At 35.8% G+C, this 21,137-nt stretch overlaps 1 protein-coding gene across 2 annotated transcripts in view; it reads left to right on the forward strand.

Moving 5' to 3' along the window:
* The window catches only part of CHIC2 (cysteine rich hydrophobic domain 2), a 57,629-nt gene that overhangs the window by 21,772 nt on the left and 14,720 nt on the right, over window positions 1-21,137 (forward strand). For both annotated transcript variants that reach the window (XM_003985378.6, XM_006931121.5), the window contains exons 2-3: window positions 1,532-1,586; window positions 1,735-1,890. In XM_003985378.6, the coding sequence (XP_003985427.1) occupies window positions 1,532-1,586; window positions 1,735-1,890 (211 nt within the window). The remainder of the gene's footprint in view (window positions 1-1,531; window positions 1,587-1,734; window positions 1,891-21,137) is intronic.

Here is a 21,137-nt window from a genome sequence, read left to right on the forward strand (position 1 = left end):
GTAGGGAAATCTAGATGATGATGCAGACCACACAACCTGACCCACAGAAGTGTTTTGTTTGCCTTGCACGGTACTTTAAAGATGGGAAATTTTACATAGAAATCTAGTTTTCCAACTCTTCTTAAAGAAAGACAAATCATACAATTTTTCAGACGTGGGCCTGCATTCTAGTAGGACCATAATCAGCTGGATCTGTCCCATGACACCATACACACACATGTTCTGTATACTCTCCTCTTGGCCAGTCTCCACCACTCCTTACTGCTTTCGCATGGCTCACCTTATTTGATTTTCCTTTTTGGCTCTACTGATGGTTAAGTTAGAAGTCTCATCTGGCCAGCTGTTTCACACAGACTATCCTAGGGGGTCCTTCTTACTAGTGCCAGCTACCTGAAGTGCAGTATTGTGTATTTATAAGGGTCGTTAAGACAGCGAATCTTTTTTGGCTCTACTGATGGTTAAGTTAGAAGTCTCATCTGGCCAGCTGTTTCACACAGACTATCCTAGGGGGTCCTTCTTATTAGTGCCAGCTACCTGAAGTGCAGTATTGTGTATTTATAAGGGTCGTTAAGACAGCGAATCTTAAGGGTTCTCATCACAGGAAGAAAATAATTGTAACTATGTAAGGTGATAGATGTTAACCAAACTTACTGTGGTAATCATTTCACAATATATACATGTATCAAGGCATGTTGCACACCTTAAACTAACACAGTGTTAATATGTCAATTATATCAATAAAAGTGGAAAACATTTTGGCTTCAGGATCCAACTTATCATTTTTAAGTATCTCACTTTTTATTTCCAGGTGCAATCTGCTATTACCAATGTGTCCATGAGTATTTTATTCTTTCCTAATGACTCATACAAAGAAATAGTCAAGTGCCCAGTCCAATCTCATGATTTTTGCAAACATTTAAAAGCTTAAAGATATTGAAATGTACTACCTCAGTTCTATTTCTTTGGGGGTATATGCATATAGCAGGTGTCCTCATACTTGAAAGTTTAATTAGCCAGGGCAGCTGTCACATCGTCCAGGTGTTTTTAGCATTCTCTGGTTGTAATGGCAGTGGCGATGTGATCTCAGAAAATGCTAACTGATCAACTTGCATTCTTAGACATGTTTCTGCTTTATTGAGTGCTGACAAGTGCTCTTGACCTAAAAAATAACTAATAGCAGAGGTTGTGGCTTTCTATTACTTAGTTGGAAGAATCTCAGTAATTTTGGCAAAATTGGACAGTTGTGTTGTTTCTCATCACATTAATATTTGACTTACAAAGAGAGCCCCAAAGAAGTCATTTCTTTCTGTATTTTTAGCCTCTTATACAAAAGTTTTGATTCAGCTGCTAAAATTGTTTGTTGCATTTCATAAATTTTTGCTGATTACAATGTTTTTGTGTCTCAAACTTCCACTGTTACTCTGTATATCAAGTTGCATCTATTTACTTGACCTTTGATTAAGTTAAATGGTCTGGTTTTTTTCAACAATGACATGTAATAACATATTTCTCTTCTTTTTTTAAAAACTAGATTTGGACTGAGCAACAAATTTGAATCAGAATTCCCTTCTTCGTTAACTGGAAAAGTGAGTGTCTATCGTTTACTTAGGTACTATTTATATACCTCAAAAGTAGAGTTTTTTCATAACAAATTAGAAAAAATAATTATGCCAATGAGACATGTTTCTTGACATTAATATTGCAGTGTTGTTATTTCTTAAAATTTTTCTTTAGGTAGCTCCTGAAGAATTTAAAGCCAGCATCAACAGAGTTAACAGTTGTCTTAAGAAGAACCTTCCTGTTAATGTACGTTGGCTACTTTGTGGCTGCCTTTGTTGCTGCTGCACATTAGGTTGCAGTATGTGGCCAGTTATTTGCCTCAGTAAAAGAGTAAGTTGAATTAATATATTTTAATTTAAATTTAGAAGTAGATAAGCAAATCTTACATTTACCTAGTTTTTATTTTTGTATTGAACGAATCACACCATGTTGAATACGACAGCAAAAATAATCTGATCCAGTAGAATGATTAAGTACATTATGGTATGTCCATAATGTTATATTAAATTTAATTATATGTTATATCTGTAATTTTTATGATCTAGGAAATTACCTAAGAGTAGAGTAGAATACAGCATTCTCTCTCTACGTATACATTAATGGTGGTATAGCATAGTGATTGAGAATGCTGGGTGCAGGTCTACCACTAATCTCTGTGACCCTAGGGACATTTCCTAACCTTTTTAAAATCTAGTTATCTTATATACAAAATGACAGTATTCACCCAACTACTTGAATAGGATTGTGGCAAGTATAAAGTGAAATAGTATATGGAAAGCTATTAACTAAGTAGCTCAAAGCGTCTAATAAACATTGACTAATGGCGTGATTACTAAAATGTAAGATAGTACCAACAGATGAAGTAACATGGTTACAATGTTTGTTTCTCGTTGGTCAGATTATGGGGAATTCTGTTTTCTTTTGAAGAAATTTTGTGGCTTTTTTTTTCTTTTGTATTTTACAAGTTTCCTGAGATGAGTACATAGTGATTCTGTAATCAGGAAAAAATAATCTAAAGAGTCGTAATTTTGACTAAGGTATGGATAGAGATATGGCAAATTGTTAAGGGTGGAATGCATTACATTTTTGTTAAAGTTTTTAAAAAGTATGGTAACTATATGTATAAAAATGAAATACTGTTAAGTTGAAATTGAGTGGTTTTATGTGGCTGCATTTCATTTTGTCATCAAATAATGATAGGGAACATGGAAAAGCAAATTCAGTTTGTCCCTTGATTTCTGTTATAAAAATAAGCAGTATATTTCTAATGAGAAAGAATTTTAGCTAGTACATTTTATTGATAGGAAGGAGATAATGCCTTTGTGTTAGAATTTTGTAATATTTACTGTAATATCTGTAATACTCATTTTTTCTCCAAGAATATTTCTTCTTTTCCTTCCTGTATTTCTGACCAGATCATCTTCAGACCACAGAATGGTTTTTGTTTTTGTTTTTGTTTTTTTTTTTGGTTTTGTTTTGTTTGTTTTTGATCTTTGGTTGTCCCTTGATCCATGATCAAATTTGCAGCCCTTGGAGTTTAGATCCTCTTACTTCTGCCTCCTGTTTGGGATGTTTTCATTATTTAAATGACTGCTGTATCTCATTTGGTTGGCAGTTTACTGCTGTTTAACTCAGGGAATCATAAGAATTTTCTTATTTTAGAAATCTAGGTATTAAAATCTACTTTTTTTGGTTTTTGAGGTTTTGAGATCCTTTGTTTTTTACCTTTTAAACGAGAAAACAAGACATTGCAGTGTGTGTACAGTGTAGGATTTAGAAAACAAAACTAAACTTCCTACTCTTTTCCATGTGTTTTTAGCAACATAAATCATTTTGTCAAAAACATTTATTTATTTTTGAGAGACAGAGAGAGGCAGAGCATGAGCAGGGGAGGGGGAGAGAGGGAGGGAGATACAGAATCCGAAGCAGGCTCCAGGCTCTGATCTGTTTGTTAGCACAGAGCCTGACATGGGGCTTGAACTCTCCAACTGAGAGACCACAACCTGAGCTGAAGTCAGACACTCAACGACTGAGCCACCCAGGCGCCCCAACATAAATCATTTCTTAGATGCTTTCATTAAATTCTTATTTGAGACATAAGATAGATTGGTTTTTTTTAGGTTATTCTCATCTGTAGTTTCAGAAAGTACATTTTGTTCAACAATGTAGTATTCAGTCCAAGGTCTCTGTATGTATATAATTTAATTTTATATGGACTTTACTATTTAGTGAGTGCAAACAAATACGATTACTGCTTTTAAAAAAGCCGTGCATTTCCTTGTCTCTGATGTAAAGTATTACTAACTACCCGGGGAGAGAGTGATACTTCATGCATGTACGAAGGTGCTTTGTACAATGGGAGCAGGATAATTTAGAGCAGGGATTTTTGACTTTTATTTGTCGTGGACTCTTTTTGTGTTCCGGGGAAGCCTATGAACCCTCTCTTAGAATGTTTTATTTGTATTTTAAAAGATTTAATGTATTTAAATGTATGAAATGAAATATTTAATGTATTTTAAATGTAGGAAATGAAATACACAAGTTATAAAGTTTCCTTATAACTTTCGTTATTGAAGTGCTAAAATCCCTCAAATATATTACTTGTAAATATTGATTAATGCAAATTATTAATTATTAATGCAAATAATTAATATTAATATTAATGCAAATAATTATTAATGCAAATACAAAATAAGATAGCAGAGGATCTATGGTAATACTATGTGATAGGAAAAACCTATGATATCTGTGAGTGATGGAAGTACAAGTCCTGTTTAGTCTACCACAGATAGTTGTATACATTCGTGACCTAAGGAAACTATACCACATTTCAGTTAGAGGTTAGTGAAAATGAAGACGAATCTTTGTTTCATCCACTTTTCATGGAGTCCTAGAATTCTATCTAGGTATTTCATGTTAAGAACTCTTGATTGAAATACTAGTATAAATAAAGGCTAAAACCCTGCCTGATTGTTAGCCACTGAACCTTTCCTTTGTCTTCATTTGTGAGGTGGTATTGGTTAGAATTGTCTTGGGGCGCCTGGGTGGCTCAGTTGGTTAAACGTCCAACTTCGGCTCAGGTCTTGATCTCACAGTCTGTGAGTTCGAGCCCTGCGTCGGGCTCTGTGCTGACAGCTCAGAGCCTGGAGCCTGCTTCAGATTCTGTGTCTCCCTCTCTATCTCTGCCCCTGCCCTGCACACGCTCTGTGTCTCTCTCTCTCAAAAAATAAATAAACATTAAAAAAAAAAAAATTAGAATTGTCTCCGACTCTTATGTCGAATCAGGACCAAGGGCATACTTTCTATGCAGCTCAGTGTTTCCACCTTCATGACATTATTCAATAATTTGGATAATTAGATATCTGCATTGCTTTGTATTTTTTTATTTTATTTTTTTCTTTTTCTACTATTATTATTTTTTTAATTTACATCCAATTTAGTTAGCATATAGTGCAACAATGATTTCAGGAGTAGATTCCTTAAGATTTCTGCATTGCTTTTTAAATCCATCTCCAACTAAGTACCCCTTTGTATCAGTTGACCTTCCTCTGGAGACCTTGTTTTCAACCTGCATTGTTATTATTATTCCTTCCAAATTGCCTTTCCTTTTAAAAACAAACCGCCATAATCTATCTTTGAAAATTATTTAATATACAGCAGAATTTACTCTTTTTGATGTAGATCAATGATTTTTGACAAATGCATAGAGTAGCATGCTACCACCACAACCAAGATACATTACGGTTCTCCAGAAAACTTCCTTTGTGCTGTTCCTTTGTAGTCATACCCTTTTCAGCTCTTCAACCCTGACAGCAACTGATCTGTGTGCTATCCCTACAGTTTTGCCTTTTCAAGCATGTTATATAAATGGAATTATGCAGTATATGTAGCCTTTTGAGTGTGGCTGTTTCCTTTAGCTAGTGCATTTGAGATTCATCTATTTTGTTGCATGTATCAATAGTTTATTTATTTATTTATTTTTGCTGAGTAGCATTCCATTGTATGGATGTGTCACAATTTGTTTATCCACTCACCAGCTGAAGGGACATTGTATGGTTTCCACAATCCAGTGTGGATTGTGTAATTGGTTTCCACAATCCAGTTTTTGGTGATTTTGAATAAACTTACTGTAAATGTTCACATGCATATTTTTCTGTGAACATAAGTTTTTATTTTTAGGAGTTGGGTGGCTGGATCCTACAGTAAGTGCATGCTTGATTGTATAGGAAACTTCCAAATTGTTTTCCAAAGTGGCTGTACCATCTTACATACCAGCCAACGGTATATGAGAGTTCCAACGACTTAGTATTGTTAGTTTTAGAAATTTTAGTCGTTCTCATAGATGTAGTGCATCTCATTCTGGTTTTACTTCCTATTACCCTTGTGACTAATGGTATTAAACACCTTTTAATGTGCTTATTTGCCATTTGTACCTCTTTGTTAAAGTGTTTATTCCAATATTTTCCCATTTTGTTGTTGTTTTTGTGTTTGAAAGAGAGAGTGAGTGAGCAAGAGTGGGGGAGAGGGGCAGAATCTTAAGCAGGCTGCACTGCGTGGCATGGAGCCCAACTCAGGGCTCGATCTCATGACTGTGAGATCATGCCCTGAGCCAAAATCAAGAGTTGGATGCTTAACCGAATGAGCCGCCCAGGCACCCCCAAATATTTTGCCCGTTTTTAAATCGTTATTTTTTAGGATTCCTGGGTGGCTCAGTCAATTAAGCACCTGACTTCAGCTCAGGTCATGATCACAGTTCGTGAGTTCATTAGTTCGAGTCCCTCATCAGGTGACCTCGTGCCCTGCTTCTGGTGAGCACGAGCCCCACTTAGGGTGAGCCCCACTTCTCTCTCTTGATGCCTTTAATGGGATTCTTTTTCTCTCTCTGTTCCTTGCTCACTTTCTTTCTCTCTCAAAAATATTTTTTATTGTTGAGTTTTGAGAATTTTTTATATGTTTGGAGTATAAGTCCCTTGTTAGGTATGTAGCCATATATATTTTTAAATGCTTTTTCTAAACATTAAAAAAAAGTTAAAAGAGGAGTGTCTCTGTGGCTCAGTCTGTTAAGTGTCCCAACTCATGGCTTAGGTCATGATCTCATGGTCCATGAGTTGAGCCCCTTGTGGGGCTTTATGATGATAGCTCAGCCTGGAGCCTGCTTCGGATTCCATGTCTCCCTCTCTCTGCCCCTCCCTCGCCCACACACACTGTCTCTCTTTCTCTCAAAAAATAAACATTGAAAAAATTCTTTTAAATGGTTTTTCTTTTTTTCTTTTCTTTTCTTTTTGGGAGAGCGCAAGTGGGGGAGGAGGAGAGAACGGGGGACAGAGGATCCGAAGCAGGCTCTGCACTGTCAGGCTCACAGCAGCGGGCCTGATGTGGGGCTCAAACTCACAAATCGCAAGATCATGACCGGAGCCAAAGTTGGAGGCTCAGTCGACTGAGCTACCCAGGTGCCCCCCAAATATATTTTTCCAGTCTGTGGCTTGTCTTTTCATTCTCTTAATGCCTTTGGCAGAGCAAAAGTTTTTGAGTTTGATGAAGTCTAATTTATCAATATTTAAAAAAAATGGGTTGTGTGTTTGGTGTTCTATCTAAGAATTCCTTGCCTAAATCAAGGTCACAAACTTTTTCTCCTATAGATCTCTTCTGTATTTTACTTTTAACGTTTATTTATTTTTGAGACAGAGAGAGGCAGAGCATGAGTGGGGGAGGGTCAGAGAGAGAGGGAGACACAGAATCTGAAGCAGGCTCCAGGCTCTGAGCTGTCAGCACAGAGCCCGACGCGGGGCTCGAACTCACGGACTGCGAGATCGTGACCTGAGCCAAAGTCGGACGCTTAACCGACTGCGCCACCCAGGCGCCCCTGTATTTTACTTTTAGATCTATGACCCATTTTGAGTCAAATGTTTGTGTAAGTGTGAGGTACAGGTCTGAGTTCATTTTTTTTTTTTTGTATATAACTACAGGTTTTCCAGTACCATTTTTTGAAAAGACTATGTTTTCCTCATTAAATTGCCATTACACATTGACAAAAGTCAGTCGACCCTATTTACATGGATCTATTTTTAGACTCTGTTCTTTAGATCTTCGTGTGTCTATCTTAATTTTAATACCACATGATTTTTACTATAGCTTTATAGTAAGTCTTGAAATTAGATAGGGTGGCTTCCAAACTTGTTCTTATTTTTCAGGATTATTTTGGCTATTCTGATGTCTTTACCTTTCCATGTAAATTTTAAACTCAGCTTGCCAATACTGTGTCTGAAATTTTTTTTGATTGGGATTAAATCTGTAGATCAGTTTTTGGGAAAATTGACAAGTCTTCCACAGCATGAACATAGCATAACTCTTCAATTATTTGGATCTTCTTTGATTTTTTTCATTAGTGTTTTGTAGTTTTTTGCATTGCATACAGATCATACACACATTTTGTTAGCTTTATATGTATTTCTTTGTGCATAGTGTTATTGTTAATGGTAGTTTTTTAAGTTTATTTTTTATTTTTTTTTTAATTTTTTTTTTTTTAACATTTTATTTATTTTTGAGACAGAGAGAGAGCATGAATGGGGAAGGGGCAGAGAGAGAGGGAGACACAGAATCAGAAGCAGGCTCCAGGCTCTGAGCCGTCAGCCTAGAGCCCGACGCGGGGCTTGAACTCACGAGCTGTGAGATCATGACCTGAGTTGAAGTCGGACGCTCAACTGACTGAGCCACCCAGGCGCCCCTTAAGTTTATTTTTGAGAGAGTGAGAGCTTGCATGGGGGAGGAGGCGGGGGGGGGGGGGGGAGAGAGAGAGAGAGAGAGAATGAATGAGAATCCCAAGCAGGCTCTGCACTGTCAGCATGGAGCCTGTTGCAGGGCTTGAACTCATGAACTGTGAAATCATGACCTGAGCTGAAATCCAGACTGACGAAGCCATCCAGCCACCCCAATGGTATCATTTTTTAAATTTTGATTTCTAGTTGTTCATTGCTAGTACATAACAACTACAATTGATTTTTGTGTATTAACACTGTGTTCTGTGACCTTGCCGAACTCACTTATTAAATTCCAGGAATGTTTTTCTAGATTCCAGGGGATTTTCTATGTAGAAAATAACCATGTTGTCTGAGGATAGTGACAGTTTTATTTCTTGGCTTCTAATCTGCATACTTCTTATTTATTTTTCTCTCTTTTTTCCCCACTGGGCAAGACTTCCAGTAAAATGTTGAATAGGAGTGATGAGAGTGGACTCTTTGCTTCAGTCTTGGTTTCTCTGTTGTTTTTCTGTTTTCGGTTTCATTGATCTTTGCTCTTATTTTTATTATTTTGTCTCCTTGCTTTGGATTTCATTTATTATTTTTTTAGTTTCTTAAGATTGATGCAGAAGGCATTGATGTGAGAACTTCCTTTTTTCTGATATAAGCATATAAAGCTGAAATTTTTCTCTAAAGCACTGCTTTGCTTGCATTCCATATTTTACTTTCATTCAGTTCAAAATATGTTATGATTTTCCCTGAAACTTCCTCTTTGATTTATGTATTATTAAGAAATGTGTTATTCAACTTACAAATACGTAGGAATTTTCCAGACACCTTTCTGATACTGATTTCTAGTTTAATTCTGTTGTCAGGGAATATACTTTGTGTAATTTCATTTTCTTAATGTGTTAAGTTTTATTTTAGGGCCTCAAGTATTGTGTATTTTGTTAAAGATGTCTTTAAAATTGTTTTTATTTTAGCAGCCTTATTGAGATGTAATTCACATACAATAAACTGCATATATTTTAAGTGTATCATTTGATGAATTTTGTCATAAAATTAACACCTTTATACAGGTATACATTAAAATAGTGAACATATTCATCACCCCCAAAAGTTTTCTTGTGTCTCTTTGTAATCCTCTCCTCCACCCCTTCCAGGCAGCTGCTAATCTGCTTTTTGGTAGTATATATTAGTTTGCGTTTTCTAGAGTATTATATAAATGGAACCATAGGGGCACCTGGGTGGCTCAGTCGGTTGGGCGTCCGACTTCGGCTCAGGTCATGATCTCACGGTTCGTGGGTTCGAGCCCCGCATCAGGCTCTGTGCTGACAGCTCAGAGCCTGGAGCCCGCTTCAGATTCTGTGTCTCCCTCTCTCTCTGACCCTCCCTCATTCATGCTCTGTCTCTCTCTGTCTCAAAAATAAATAAACATTAAAAAAAATTAAAAAAAAAATAAATGGAACCATACAGTATGTATTCATTTTTTTTTTTTAAATTTATTTATTTTAAGAGCGTGCACATGCATAGCACGTGAGCAGGGGAGGGGCAGAGAGAGAGAGAGGAAGACAGAGAATCCTAAGCAGGCTCCACACTGTCAGCAACAGGAGCCTGACATGGGCCTCGATCTCACAAACTGTGAGATCATGACCTGGGCTGAAATCCAGAGCTGAATGCTTAACCACCTGGGCCACCCTGGCGCCCCTCATTTTTGTTTCTTTTACTCATGATTTTTTTGAGATTCATCCATGTTGTTGGGTCGATGGTAGGTAGTTTATTCCCTTTAATGCCGAATAATGTTTTATTGTGTGGATCTATCACATTTGTTTATTTGATTGCCATTTGTGTTTCCAGTTTTTGTCTATATAAATCTGCTATTACTATTTTTGTTCAAGTCTTTTTATAAACATATGCTTTCTTTTCTCTTGAGTAAAAATTTCTAAGAACAGAGTAGTGTGGTCATATAGTATATGTGTGTTTAACTTTTTAAGGAATGGAGAAACTGTGTGCCCAAGTGGTGCTGTTTTTTCACATTTTCACCAGCAGTGTGCAAGAGAGTCTCTTCTGCTCTATTCTTGTCCACATTTAATATGGTTAGTCTTTTTAATTTTAGTCATGCTAATAGGTATGTAATGTCATCATTATAGTTTTAATTTGCATTTCCTTAATAATAAATGATGTTGAGCATCTTTTCATGTTTATTTAACATTTGTGTGTCTTTGGTGAAGTATTCCAACTTTTTGCCTGTTTTTTTTAAATTGAGTTTTCTTACTGTTGAGTTTTGAGAATTCTTTATGTATTATGGGTACAAGTATATGCTTTAAAAACATTTCTTCCAGGGGCGCCTGGGTGGCTCAGTCGGTTAAGCGTCCGACTTCAGCTCAGGTCGTGATCTCGCGGTCCGTGAGTTGGAGCCCCACGTCGGGCTCTGTGCTGACAGCTCAGAGCCTGGAGCCTGTTTCAGATTCTGTGTGTGTCTCTCTCTCTGCCCCTCCCCTGTTCATGCTCTGTCTCTCTCTGTCTCAAAAATAAATAAACGTTAAAAAAAAAATAAAAAAAAAAAACATTTCTTCCAATTAGTGGTTTGACTTTTCATCTCCTAACAGTCTTTTCAAAAGTGGAAATTTCTAATTTTAATAAAATCTAACTTATTCCTTTGTTCTTTTATGGATTGTGCCGTTAGTGTTATATCTTATAACTCTTCCTAAGCCTGGGTGCAAAGATTTTTTTCCTGTTTCTTCTAGAATTTTTATAGGTTCAAGTTTTACTTTTAGGTCTATGATTGATTTAGAGTTAAAATTTTTATATGGTGCAGTGTATGGATTGAAGTTAAAATATTTTTTCTTTGCATATAGATATCCAGATGTTTCACTAATATTTGTTATAAAGGCAAGTGTTTCTTCACTGAATTGCATTTATTCATTTGTTGGAAACTAGTTGTCAGTATATATGTGCATCTGTTTCTTAGCTCTGTTCTGTTCTCTTGATCTGTTTATTTTGATGCCAATACCACATTGTCCTGAGTATTGTAGCTTTATAATTATGTCGTATAATTGGGTGGTGTTTTCCAACTTTGTCAAGTTGTTTTTCTTTTTCAAAGTTGTTTTGCTTTTTACGTTGTTTGTATTCCATATGGATTTTACAATCAGCTTGTCAGTTTCTACCAAGGGGATTCTTTTGGGATTTTAGTTTGGATTGCGTTGCATCTCTGCATCAATTTGGAGAAATTGGTGTCTTAAAAATACTAATCTTCTGACCCATGGAACAATAATATATCACTCCATTTACTTTTAACATTTTTTCTGAGAAATGTTTTAAGTTTTGAGTGGACATGTCTTGCATATCTTTCCTTAGGTTTATTCTCAAGTATGTATTATTTTTATGCTATTTTGAATAATATATATATTTTTTTATTTTTAATTAAGATTTTTTATAGTGTATATAGTATACTGCTGTACATTACTATGGTGTATAGTGTAACATACAGTGTTATGTTTCAGGTATACAATATAGTGATTCACCAATTCTGTACATACTCAGTACTCATGTTGTTAAGTGTACTCTTTAATCCTCATCACCTATTTCACACACACACACACACACACACACACACACACACCTCCCTCTGGTAACCATCAGGGTTTTGTTTTTTTTTTTTTTTAATGTTTATTTATTTTTGAGAGAGAGAGAGGGAGCAGGATAGGGGCAGAGAGAGAGAGGGAGACACAGAATCAGAAGCAGGCTCCAGGCTCTGGGCTGTCAGCCCAGAGCCCAACTCGGGGCTCGAACTCATGAACTGTAAGATCATGACCTGAGCCGAAGTTGGACACTTAACTGACTGAGCCACCCAGGTGCCCCATCCCATCAGTTTGTTTTTTTATAGTTAAGAGTGTTTTTTGGTTTGTCTTTCTCTTTTTTCCCCTTTACTCCTTTGTTTTGTTTCATAAATTCCACGTATGAATGAAATTATATATTTGTCTTTACCTGACTTATTTCTCTTAGCATTATATTCTCAAACTCCATCCATGTTGTTGCCAATGGCAAAGTCATTCTTTTTTTATGGCTGAGTAATATTCCATTGTATGTATATACCACATCTTTTTTTATTATTTTTTTTAATGTTTATTTATTTTTGAGAGAGAGGGAGAGAGACAGAATGTGAGCAGGGTAGGGGCAGAGAGAGAGGGAGACAGAATCGAAAGTAGGCTCCAGGCTCTCAGCTGTCAGCACAGAGCCCGATGCAGGACTCCAACCCATGAGCCATGAGATCATGAACTGAGCCAAAGTTGGACAGTCAACTGACTGAGCCATCCAGGTGCCCCATACCACATCTTTATCTATTTATCTATGGATGACATTTGGGCTGCTTCCATAATTTGGCTATTGTAAATAATGTTGCAATAAACATAGGGGTGTGTGTATCCCTTCAAATAAGTGTTTTGGGCTTTTTGTGGGTAAATACTCTGTAGTGTGATTACTGGATCATAGAGTAGTTCTATTTTTAACTTTTTGAGGAATCCCCATACTCTTTTCCACCATGGCTGCACAGGTTTGCATTCCCACCAACAGTGCGCAAAGGTTCCTTTTTCTCCACATCCTTGCCAACACTTGTTGTTTCTTGAGTTTTTGATTTTAGCCATTCTGACAGGTGTGAGGTGACACTGCAGTTCTGATTTGCATTTCCCTGATGATGAGTGATTTTGAACATCTTTTCATGTTCTGTTGACCATCTGGATGTCTTCTTTGGAGAAATGTCTGTTCAAGTCTTTTTCTTGAAGCCCATTTTTAAATTGGATGATTTATTTACAGGGTATTGGGTTGTGTACATTTTGTATATATTTTGGTTACTAACCCTTTATTGGATATGTCTTTTGCAAATATCTTCTCCCTTTCAGTGTGTTGCCTATTAGTTTTGTTGATTCCTTCACTGTGCAGAAGCTTTCTATGTTGATGTAGTCTCAATAATTTATTTTTGCTTTTATTTCCCTTGCCATAGAAGACCGATGTAGAAAAATGTTACAGCCAATGTCAGAAAAATTACTGCCTGTTCTCTCTTTTAGAATTTTTATGGCTTCAGGTTTCACATTTAGGTGTTTAATTCATTATGAGGTTTTTTTTTTAATTTTTTTTTAATGTTTATTTATTTTCAAGAGAGAGAGAGAGACAGAGTGGGAGTGGGAGATGGTCAGAGAGAGAGGGAGACACAGAATCTAAAGTGGGCTCCAGGCTCTGAGCTGTCAGCACAAAGCCCAATGCAGGACTTGAACTCATGGACTGTGAGATCAGACCTGAGCTGAAGTTGGATGCTTAACCAACTGAGCTACCCAGGTGCTCCTTAGTATGAGTTTATTTTTATGTATGGTGACAGGAAGTGGTTCAGTTTCATTCTTTTGCGTGTATTTCTCTTTTGATTTCTTCTATGACTAGTGCATTATTTAGTATTTTACTTAGCTTTCAGATATTTGGGGGACTTCATAGAGATCTTTCTGTTACTGATTTTTAATTTAATTTGTAAATTAAAAATTAAGAGTGTGGTTAGATAACACTTTGTTTTGAGTCCTTTTATATTTATTAAGAATTGTTTTATTTCAGCTATGAGCTATCTTGGTAAATGAAGTAACTTTTGTGCACTTCAAAAGAATGTGCATTCATCTGTTATTGGGTAGAGTGTTTTATAAATGTCAATTAAGTCAAGTTGGTTGGTAGTGTTCAGATCTTCTGTATTCTCACTGATTATTAGTTCTATCAATTATCAAGAGACTAGTATTAAAATCTCTGATATAATTATGTAACCGTGGGTTTTTCTGTTCTTCTAGTTTTTGTTTTATATTGTGACACTTTATAATTGGGTGCATAAACTTACAGGTTTTGTATTTTCGTTGTAGATTGACCTCTATCATTATGAAATTGACCTTTAGCTCCGATAATTTTTTTTTTTGAACACTACTTTCTCTAATTAGTCATTTCTACTTTCTTTGGATTAATATCCAGATCTTTCATTTTTTTGCTTTTAACTTATTTGTACCTTTATATAAAGTTCATTTCTTCCAGGCAGTGTTGTGTCTTGCTTTTTTTTATTCAGTCTGGCAATCTGCCTTTTAGGGATTTTGGACCATTTGCACTTATTGTGACCAGTGACGCCAAATTTAAAATTTCATTTTACTGTTTGTTTTCTTTTTTCCTACATCAATGTTTAGTTTCCATTTTCATTTTCCGGCCTTTTATTTCTCTAATATATTGAGAATTAATATAATATATTAATCTCTAATTAATATAATATATTAATCTCTGATTAATATAATTTATTGAGGTGAAATTCACATACCAGAAATTAGCCTTATAAAGTGAACAATTCAGTAGCGTTTAGTACATTCACAGTGTTGTACAACTATCACCTCTCTCTAGTTCCAAAACCTTCCCATCACTCCAAATCCCTAGCCCAATAAGCAGTTTTTCTTCATTACCTTCTTCCCCCAGCCCTGCTAACCATCATTCTGGGTTTTGTCTCTATGGATTTATCTATTCTAGCTGTTTCGTATAAATGGAATCGTATAATGTATGACCTTTGTTGTCTGGCTTCTTTCAGTTAGCATAATGTTTTTGAGGTTCATCTATGTTATGGCCTGTGTCAATACTTCATTCTTTTTTTATGGCTAAATAATATTTCATTTTGTGTATATACCATACTTTGTTTATCCATTCATCTGTTGGTGGACATTTAGCCTATTTTTACCCAAAAGGTGCTAGTAGTGCTGCTATGAACATGGGTGTACATGGATGTGATACTTATTTTCAGTTCTTTGGGTGTATACTTAAGAGTGTGGGATCATAATAAGGTAATTTTACGTTTAATTTCTTGAGGAACCAGAGCAGTGTTATGTTTAGGGCTAGTTATTTCCCACCAGTGAGGCAAGACTATCCTGGATACTTTTCTTAACCGCCTGTGAATTGTTATAGTTTCTAGTATGGCTGATGGAAAGAGGCAGTTTGCTAGATTTTTGTGAATTCGGGACATTGTTACCTCTAATTCTTTCTAGTAGTTCTCTTTGCTCCACCTCTGGTAGTTTCTTTACCTGCAAGCATTGCTCAGGACTCACCTTAGCAATTCAGTAGGAACTGTCTGCATATCTTTGGGGTTTGTTCAGTGTGTAGCACTCTCTTTGGTGTTCTGTTCTGTGGCTTCTAGCTGCCCTGGTCTCCCCAGACCCTCAGTTTTGTCGTCTTAACTTAGGGAGGCCCCAGGCTTTGTCTGGTCTCTCTCCATGTGCTGTGACCCAGAAGCTGCCTTATATCAATAAGCTTGGGAAAGCATGGGACCTGTGTCATTTTTTCCTGGTCTCTCAGGAATCAGTATTTTTCATTGTTGTCCATTGTCTTCGAAACAATTTCATATGTTTTGCCCCCACTTTTCTTTGTTGTGTCAGGCCAGAGTGTAAGTATGGTGCCTCTTGTAGTATCTTGGCTGAAAATGGAAGTCCATTCTCTTTTTATAGAACCGTTCTTGACATATAAGTACTATGCTGGATGCTGGGGATAGAAACATGTATGTTAATGCTTAGAGAGTATGTAGTCTCTTTGGACAGTTGGCTGAGTGAGTGCAGAAATAGTGTAAGTTTGTAATTACTTGTAATGTTTTTCATGAAGTAGCTCTAATAACAGAAGACAATAAGTATATGTCCTTAGGGCCTAGGAACATGAAGTGGCCACCTGCAATCACAAAATGCATTTGAATCTTGTCTTATATCTCAAATACTCATTTGAATCTTTCATTCTATTGCATAACATATATTTGTTTTAATAGAAAATGTTTAAAATTACTTCTGTTCAAAAAAATTTTTTTTAATGTTTATTCATTTTTGAGAGACAGGTACTGAGTGCGAATGGGGGAGGGGCAGAGAGAAAGGGAGACACAGAATCGAAAGGAGGCTCCAGGCTCCGAGCTGTCAGCACAGAGCCTGACTCGGGGCTTGAACCCACGAACCGTGAGATCATGACCTGAGCTGAAGTCAGGCGCTTAACTGACTGAGCCACCCAGGCACCCCTAAAATTACTTCCTAAGTTGATAGTATGGAAAAAGCATATTTGTCTTATGAAAATGCTGGTTTCAACTGCCATTTCTTTATGCTGCTAGTGTGCCATTCTCTGGAAAGTACTTATTCAGCTAATATTTCTGAAACCTCATTAGGGCTTGGTGTTCTGTTTTAGATGCTGTTTAGGTACTATTTAGAGGTTATGCATTTCCTCTTGTGAACTTAAAAGACGAAAAGCAATGAGGTGATTACAGATAGTTGATAAGAACTTGGAAGACAATAAAACAGGAAACTTCAGCCTCTTAGTAGGTTCTCTGCTAAGCACCTGAGGAGCTTCCAAGTGAATAAAATGCTTTAGCTTCATTAAATAGATTTTATGGCATTTTCTTTGCAAAAGCTTATTTTTGCTTACACATTTGTTTATACTTTGCTCCCTGATTGTGCCTTAATTGTAGTATTATAATTTAGAAAATTTATGTCCAAGTAAGTGAACTCTGACTTGCATGCGTTTTCATTTGGGTTTGGCTGATTTTTTGAGGAAACAGGTTTCATAATTTTACTGTGTGTTGTGTTACAGTATTTTTGTTTTGATTTGTGTTTCATATTGGAGAGACTATTAGTTTCAGTCTTCTGAGACTTTGTGCATATTTATATCCTATTCCAACTTTAATAACTTTATAGACTCTGTATATGCTCTTAGCCATTATCCTTTTTGACTGAAAACCCTAAGTTGTTGAGTGTTCATACACCAACTTCTTATACTTGTTAGTTTAAATTTACCTCCTCTTTTTCGTGCCTTATCTCTCTTACGTATGACCAGAATTATGTGGTTTCTAAAAATGCTATATGGATTTGTTGTAAATAGTGTATATTTCCATTCCCTTTATACTCTTTTATTTACTTATTTTTATTTATTTATTAATTTTATTTTTACTTAGTCCTCTATCAGGGAATCATTTGCTTAGGAATAGGGAAGTAGGCTGCACCATGTGGTACCTGGGATCTGTAGTTTGGTGCTAGAAAGAACTGGTTTGGAAAGTGGCACTTACTCTGAGTGACTTCTCAGTTTACACTCTCTAAACTTCAGTCTTTACCTAAATAGAATGATGTTAATCTCTTACTTGCAGTGTTTTAAGACTTAGATCAAGTGCATGTAGAATACTTAGTATAGTATTTTGCCTATAGTAGGTGCTTAGTTAGTGGCAGTTGCTATTATTATCATTTTATTATTATTCTTCCTGGTATTTGTCCTGCTAACTGCCATGTCCCAGTGCCTCTCACAGTGCCTCACGTCTGCCTTGTGTTCAATAAATATGTGTTGAATGAATGTACCCTTTGGCTTTTGAAATCCTTGAGTAGTAAGATCATAAGATTTCAGAAGATATGGTTCTTACTATTCAAAACAAGATTCCCACGTAAATAAAAGCATTTTGTCTTTTAGAGTAAGTAACAGGCATTTTTTCCTGCAGTGTAATAGTAAATCACTGTTTGAAACTGGGTGACCTTGAGGGAATCACTTAACACCTCTGTGAGCTTGAAGGTTTTCTATCCCCTACTCCTCTTTTTCTTTTAATATGAAAAAAAAAGGAAGCCTAACTGACCTCTCAGGTTCTTTCCAGCTCTGAAAATCTGTAATCCTTTAAAAATTGATCTGTGTCAGTCTACAGAAATGTTTGTATTTCTGAGCTTTAAGTAAAGAAGTTTTCAATGTTGATTTTAATTTCAAATGTAAAGAATGAACATTTCAGTAAAATTTTTCATATAGGTTTTTTTTTTTTTTAATTTTGTCTTCTCTGAGTTTGTTTGTTTGTTTTTTAAGATTTTATTTTCAAGTCATCTCTATACCCAACGAGGAGCTTGAACTCACAACCCTGAGTCACAGGCTCCACGGACTGAGCCAGCCAGGTTCCTCAAGTTTGTTTGTTTGTTTGTTTGTTTGTTTGTTTGTTTGTTTTAAAAGGTAATTGCTATTTAGGTTTTGAAACTGATGAAAAGGGCCTGTATACAGTCTAACTGAATTTCTCTTTAAATTGTGGTATGCTTAGATTTACTTCTGGGTATCTTTTTCTCTCAGCCCCAGTTTAATTAACTAATAATTATGAATTACTTTCCTTGGGATGTAGCTGGAGTTGAACATCCAAACGGGGGAGGTCAGGAGTAGAGTTTTTGAGTGAGAATATAGTCTTGTAAGACTTGAAGAAATTCAAGGGAAAGTCAACCTGGGGGAATCATAATTAGGAAGCTACAAATATTTGTATATGGGAGAAATTTGAAATATACTTACTCAGTTATACTATAGTATTAAAAGTTACCAGAGTTTTCAGAACTCTAAGTTACTCTGTGTTTAGATGGTGAGAATTTGTAGTCAGTAACTGAATCATAAAATGAGAATGGCATTGAACATTTGGGTGAAGAATTAGATAAACAAAAATGCCTCTACCATATTGCACATAATGAAATGAAGCAAAACAAACTTAAAAGCATCTTTCTCTCTCTCTCTTTTAAAAGTGTATCTATTTATGTTTTAGTAATCTCTACATTCAGTAGGGCTTGCACTTATGACCCTGATGGGTCAAGAGTCACCTGCTTTTCTAACTGAGCCAGGCAGGCACCCCCAAATTTAAAAACATCTTAATGAAATTTTAGTGAAGGGGAATCCTGAAAAGTTTCTAATAAACAAGGGATGATGAAAGAAATGTGTTCTTATAATAGTCATTATTATTAATTGAAGATGTAGAAAATCAGTGCTAACTTTTTTTCTTTTTTAGAATGCTATCCAGTTTGCTTTGTTTCTATAAGTATAATGGATATTTATAAGGGCTTTCATGTGGTCAGTAATGCTTTTTGTCTTCAATGTCTTTTTTTTCTTGACTTTATATGCCCTTCTTACAGAGGTTTTTCAGGAATCTGATCTTTGTTGCGAAGGAAGGTTTAATGCTCTTTTAATGTACAGTGATACACTTAGTATTATAAAATACGATTTATAAAAATTTCTATCCTGTAAACCAGGAGAAACAAACTTGAATTATACATTTGGGTATAACTCACATTATGTATTAATGTAGAAATGTATTAATGTTATATTTAAGAAAACCTTTCATATTGGCTATCTGACCTTTATACCTTCTTTAATGTAATTTAACATATTAACATTTGGTTTATAACATAAGTCACTCCAAATTGCTAAATTCTTGATATTTGCGTAACTGAAAATATTTTGCTATAAGATATAAACTTTGTAGTGATATGTAATGGAATAATAGACTCCAAGGAACAAATGAAGAGAAAGATCATTATAGATAGCCCCTGCTTTTTGAAAGTTCACATTGTGAATACTTCAGTTTTACAAAAGTTCTGTATTCGTACCTGTTTTTGGTAACTCACTGAATGAAATCTGAAGAGGATTTTGGCTTTTAGGAAAAAAGACAAAAAGTGAAAATAGTGTTTAGCGTTTGTTTTGCAGCCAGCCGTCATAGAGACAGCGGGCACCCGGGGCTGCAGGAAGGATCCCACCAAGCTGCCTCCCGGGGAACTACATCTCAGCATCCAGCAACTAGCATCTCAGCATCCAGCCACCATAGCTTTGAACTGTGTCTGTGAGCATCAGTACCTTATCTCCTTTTATTTTGTACATTTGTTAGCAAGATGTGTCCTAATGTATCAGAAGAACCTAAGAGGTTATTTTTTGGGTCTGAGAAATCTCAAAAAAATTTCCATATAAATTAATGGTAATTGCTTCTTTATACTGTTTTGGTTTATGGACAAGTTTTTGTTAAGAACACTCTTTTGGATAGTGGGGAAACCTGTCTTGTACACCTGCTATTAGCAAAGCATTTTATATGCATTCTTTTTGGATTTTCTGTCTCCCTTTTTACTAAATTATGATTGGTGTACATAAAAGCTGTGCATATTAATGTATACACCTTGATGAATTGCGGCTAAGTATACACCTGTGAAACTGTCACCATAATACCATGAACACGACCATCACCTCTGATAATTTCCTCCTTCCCTCCCTCTTTTGTGTGTATTTGTGTGTATGATAGAGTATTTAACTTATAAGATCTATTCCATACATTGTCTTTTTTATCCAGCTTTGAGATACAATTGACATGTGTAAATTTAAGGTGTACAACATGATGATTTGATATATACATACATTGTTGAAACACATCTAAAATTTTTATACCAGTCCTATGTGGTAAATATTACAATATCTAATAGTTATTGAATGCATACTGTGTGCCAGGGATTGGCTTAATCATTTTACTTGTAGTGTGTCATGTAATTTTCCCCAGATTTCATGAGTAGATTTTCATGTTATTCCTACTTTAATGATGAGAAAACTGAGTAATCTGTTTGGAGAAGTTAAGTAATCTATTTGAAGCCCCACAGTCTTAAGGCTAAGCCACGGCTAGAATCCCAGCCTTACTGCTCCAGATCTCATGCTTTTTTTTTTTTTTTTTTTTTTTTCCATTCTCTGATAAGGATACAAAATTAAGCTTTTAAAAATTACTGATTATAGTTTGATTTTATACCTAGAAGTAGGGGGATTTTAAAGGTTTGAAAGAAACTTAAAGTAAGATCATTACTGGGGAGCCTGGGTGGGGCTCAGTCAGCTAAGTGTTCAGTTTTGTCTCAGGTCATGATCTCATGGTTTATGAGTTCGAGTCCAGCATTGGGCTCTGTGCTGACAGCTCAGAGCCTGGAGCTGGCTTTGGATTCTGTATCTCCCTCTCTCTTTCTGCCCCTCCCCTACCTATGCGCTCTCTCTCTCTTTCTGAAAAATAAGTAAACATTTAAAAAT

Source organism: Felis catus, chromosome B1, assembly GCF_018350175.1.
Source record: "Felis catus isolate Fca126 chromosome B1, F.catus_Fca126_mat1.0, whole genome shotgun sequence".
Classification (NCBI taxonomy): domain Eukaryota; kingdom Metazoa; phylum Chordata; class Mammalia; order Carnivora; family Felidae; genus Felis; species Felis catus.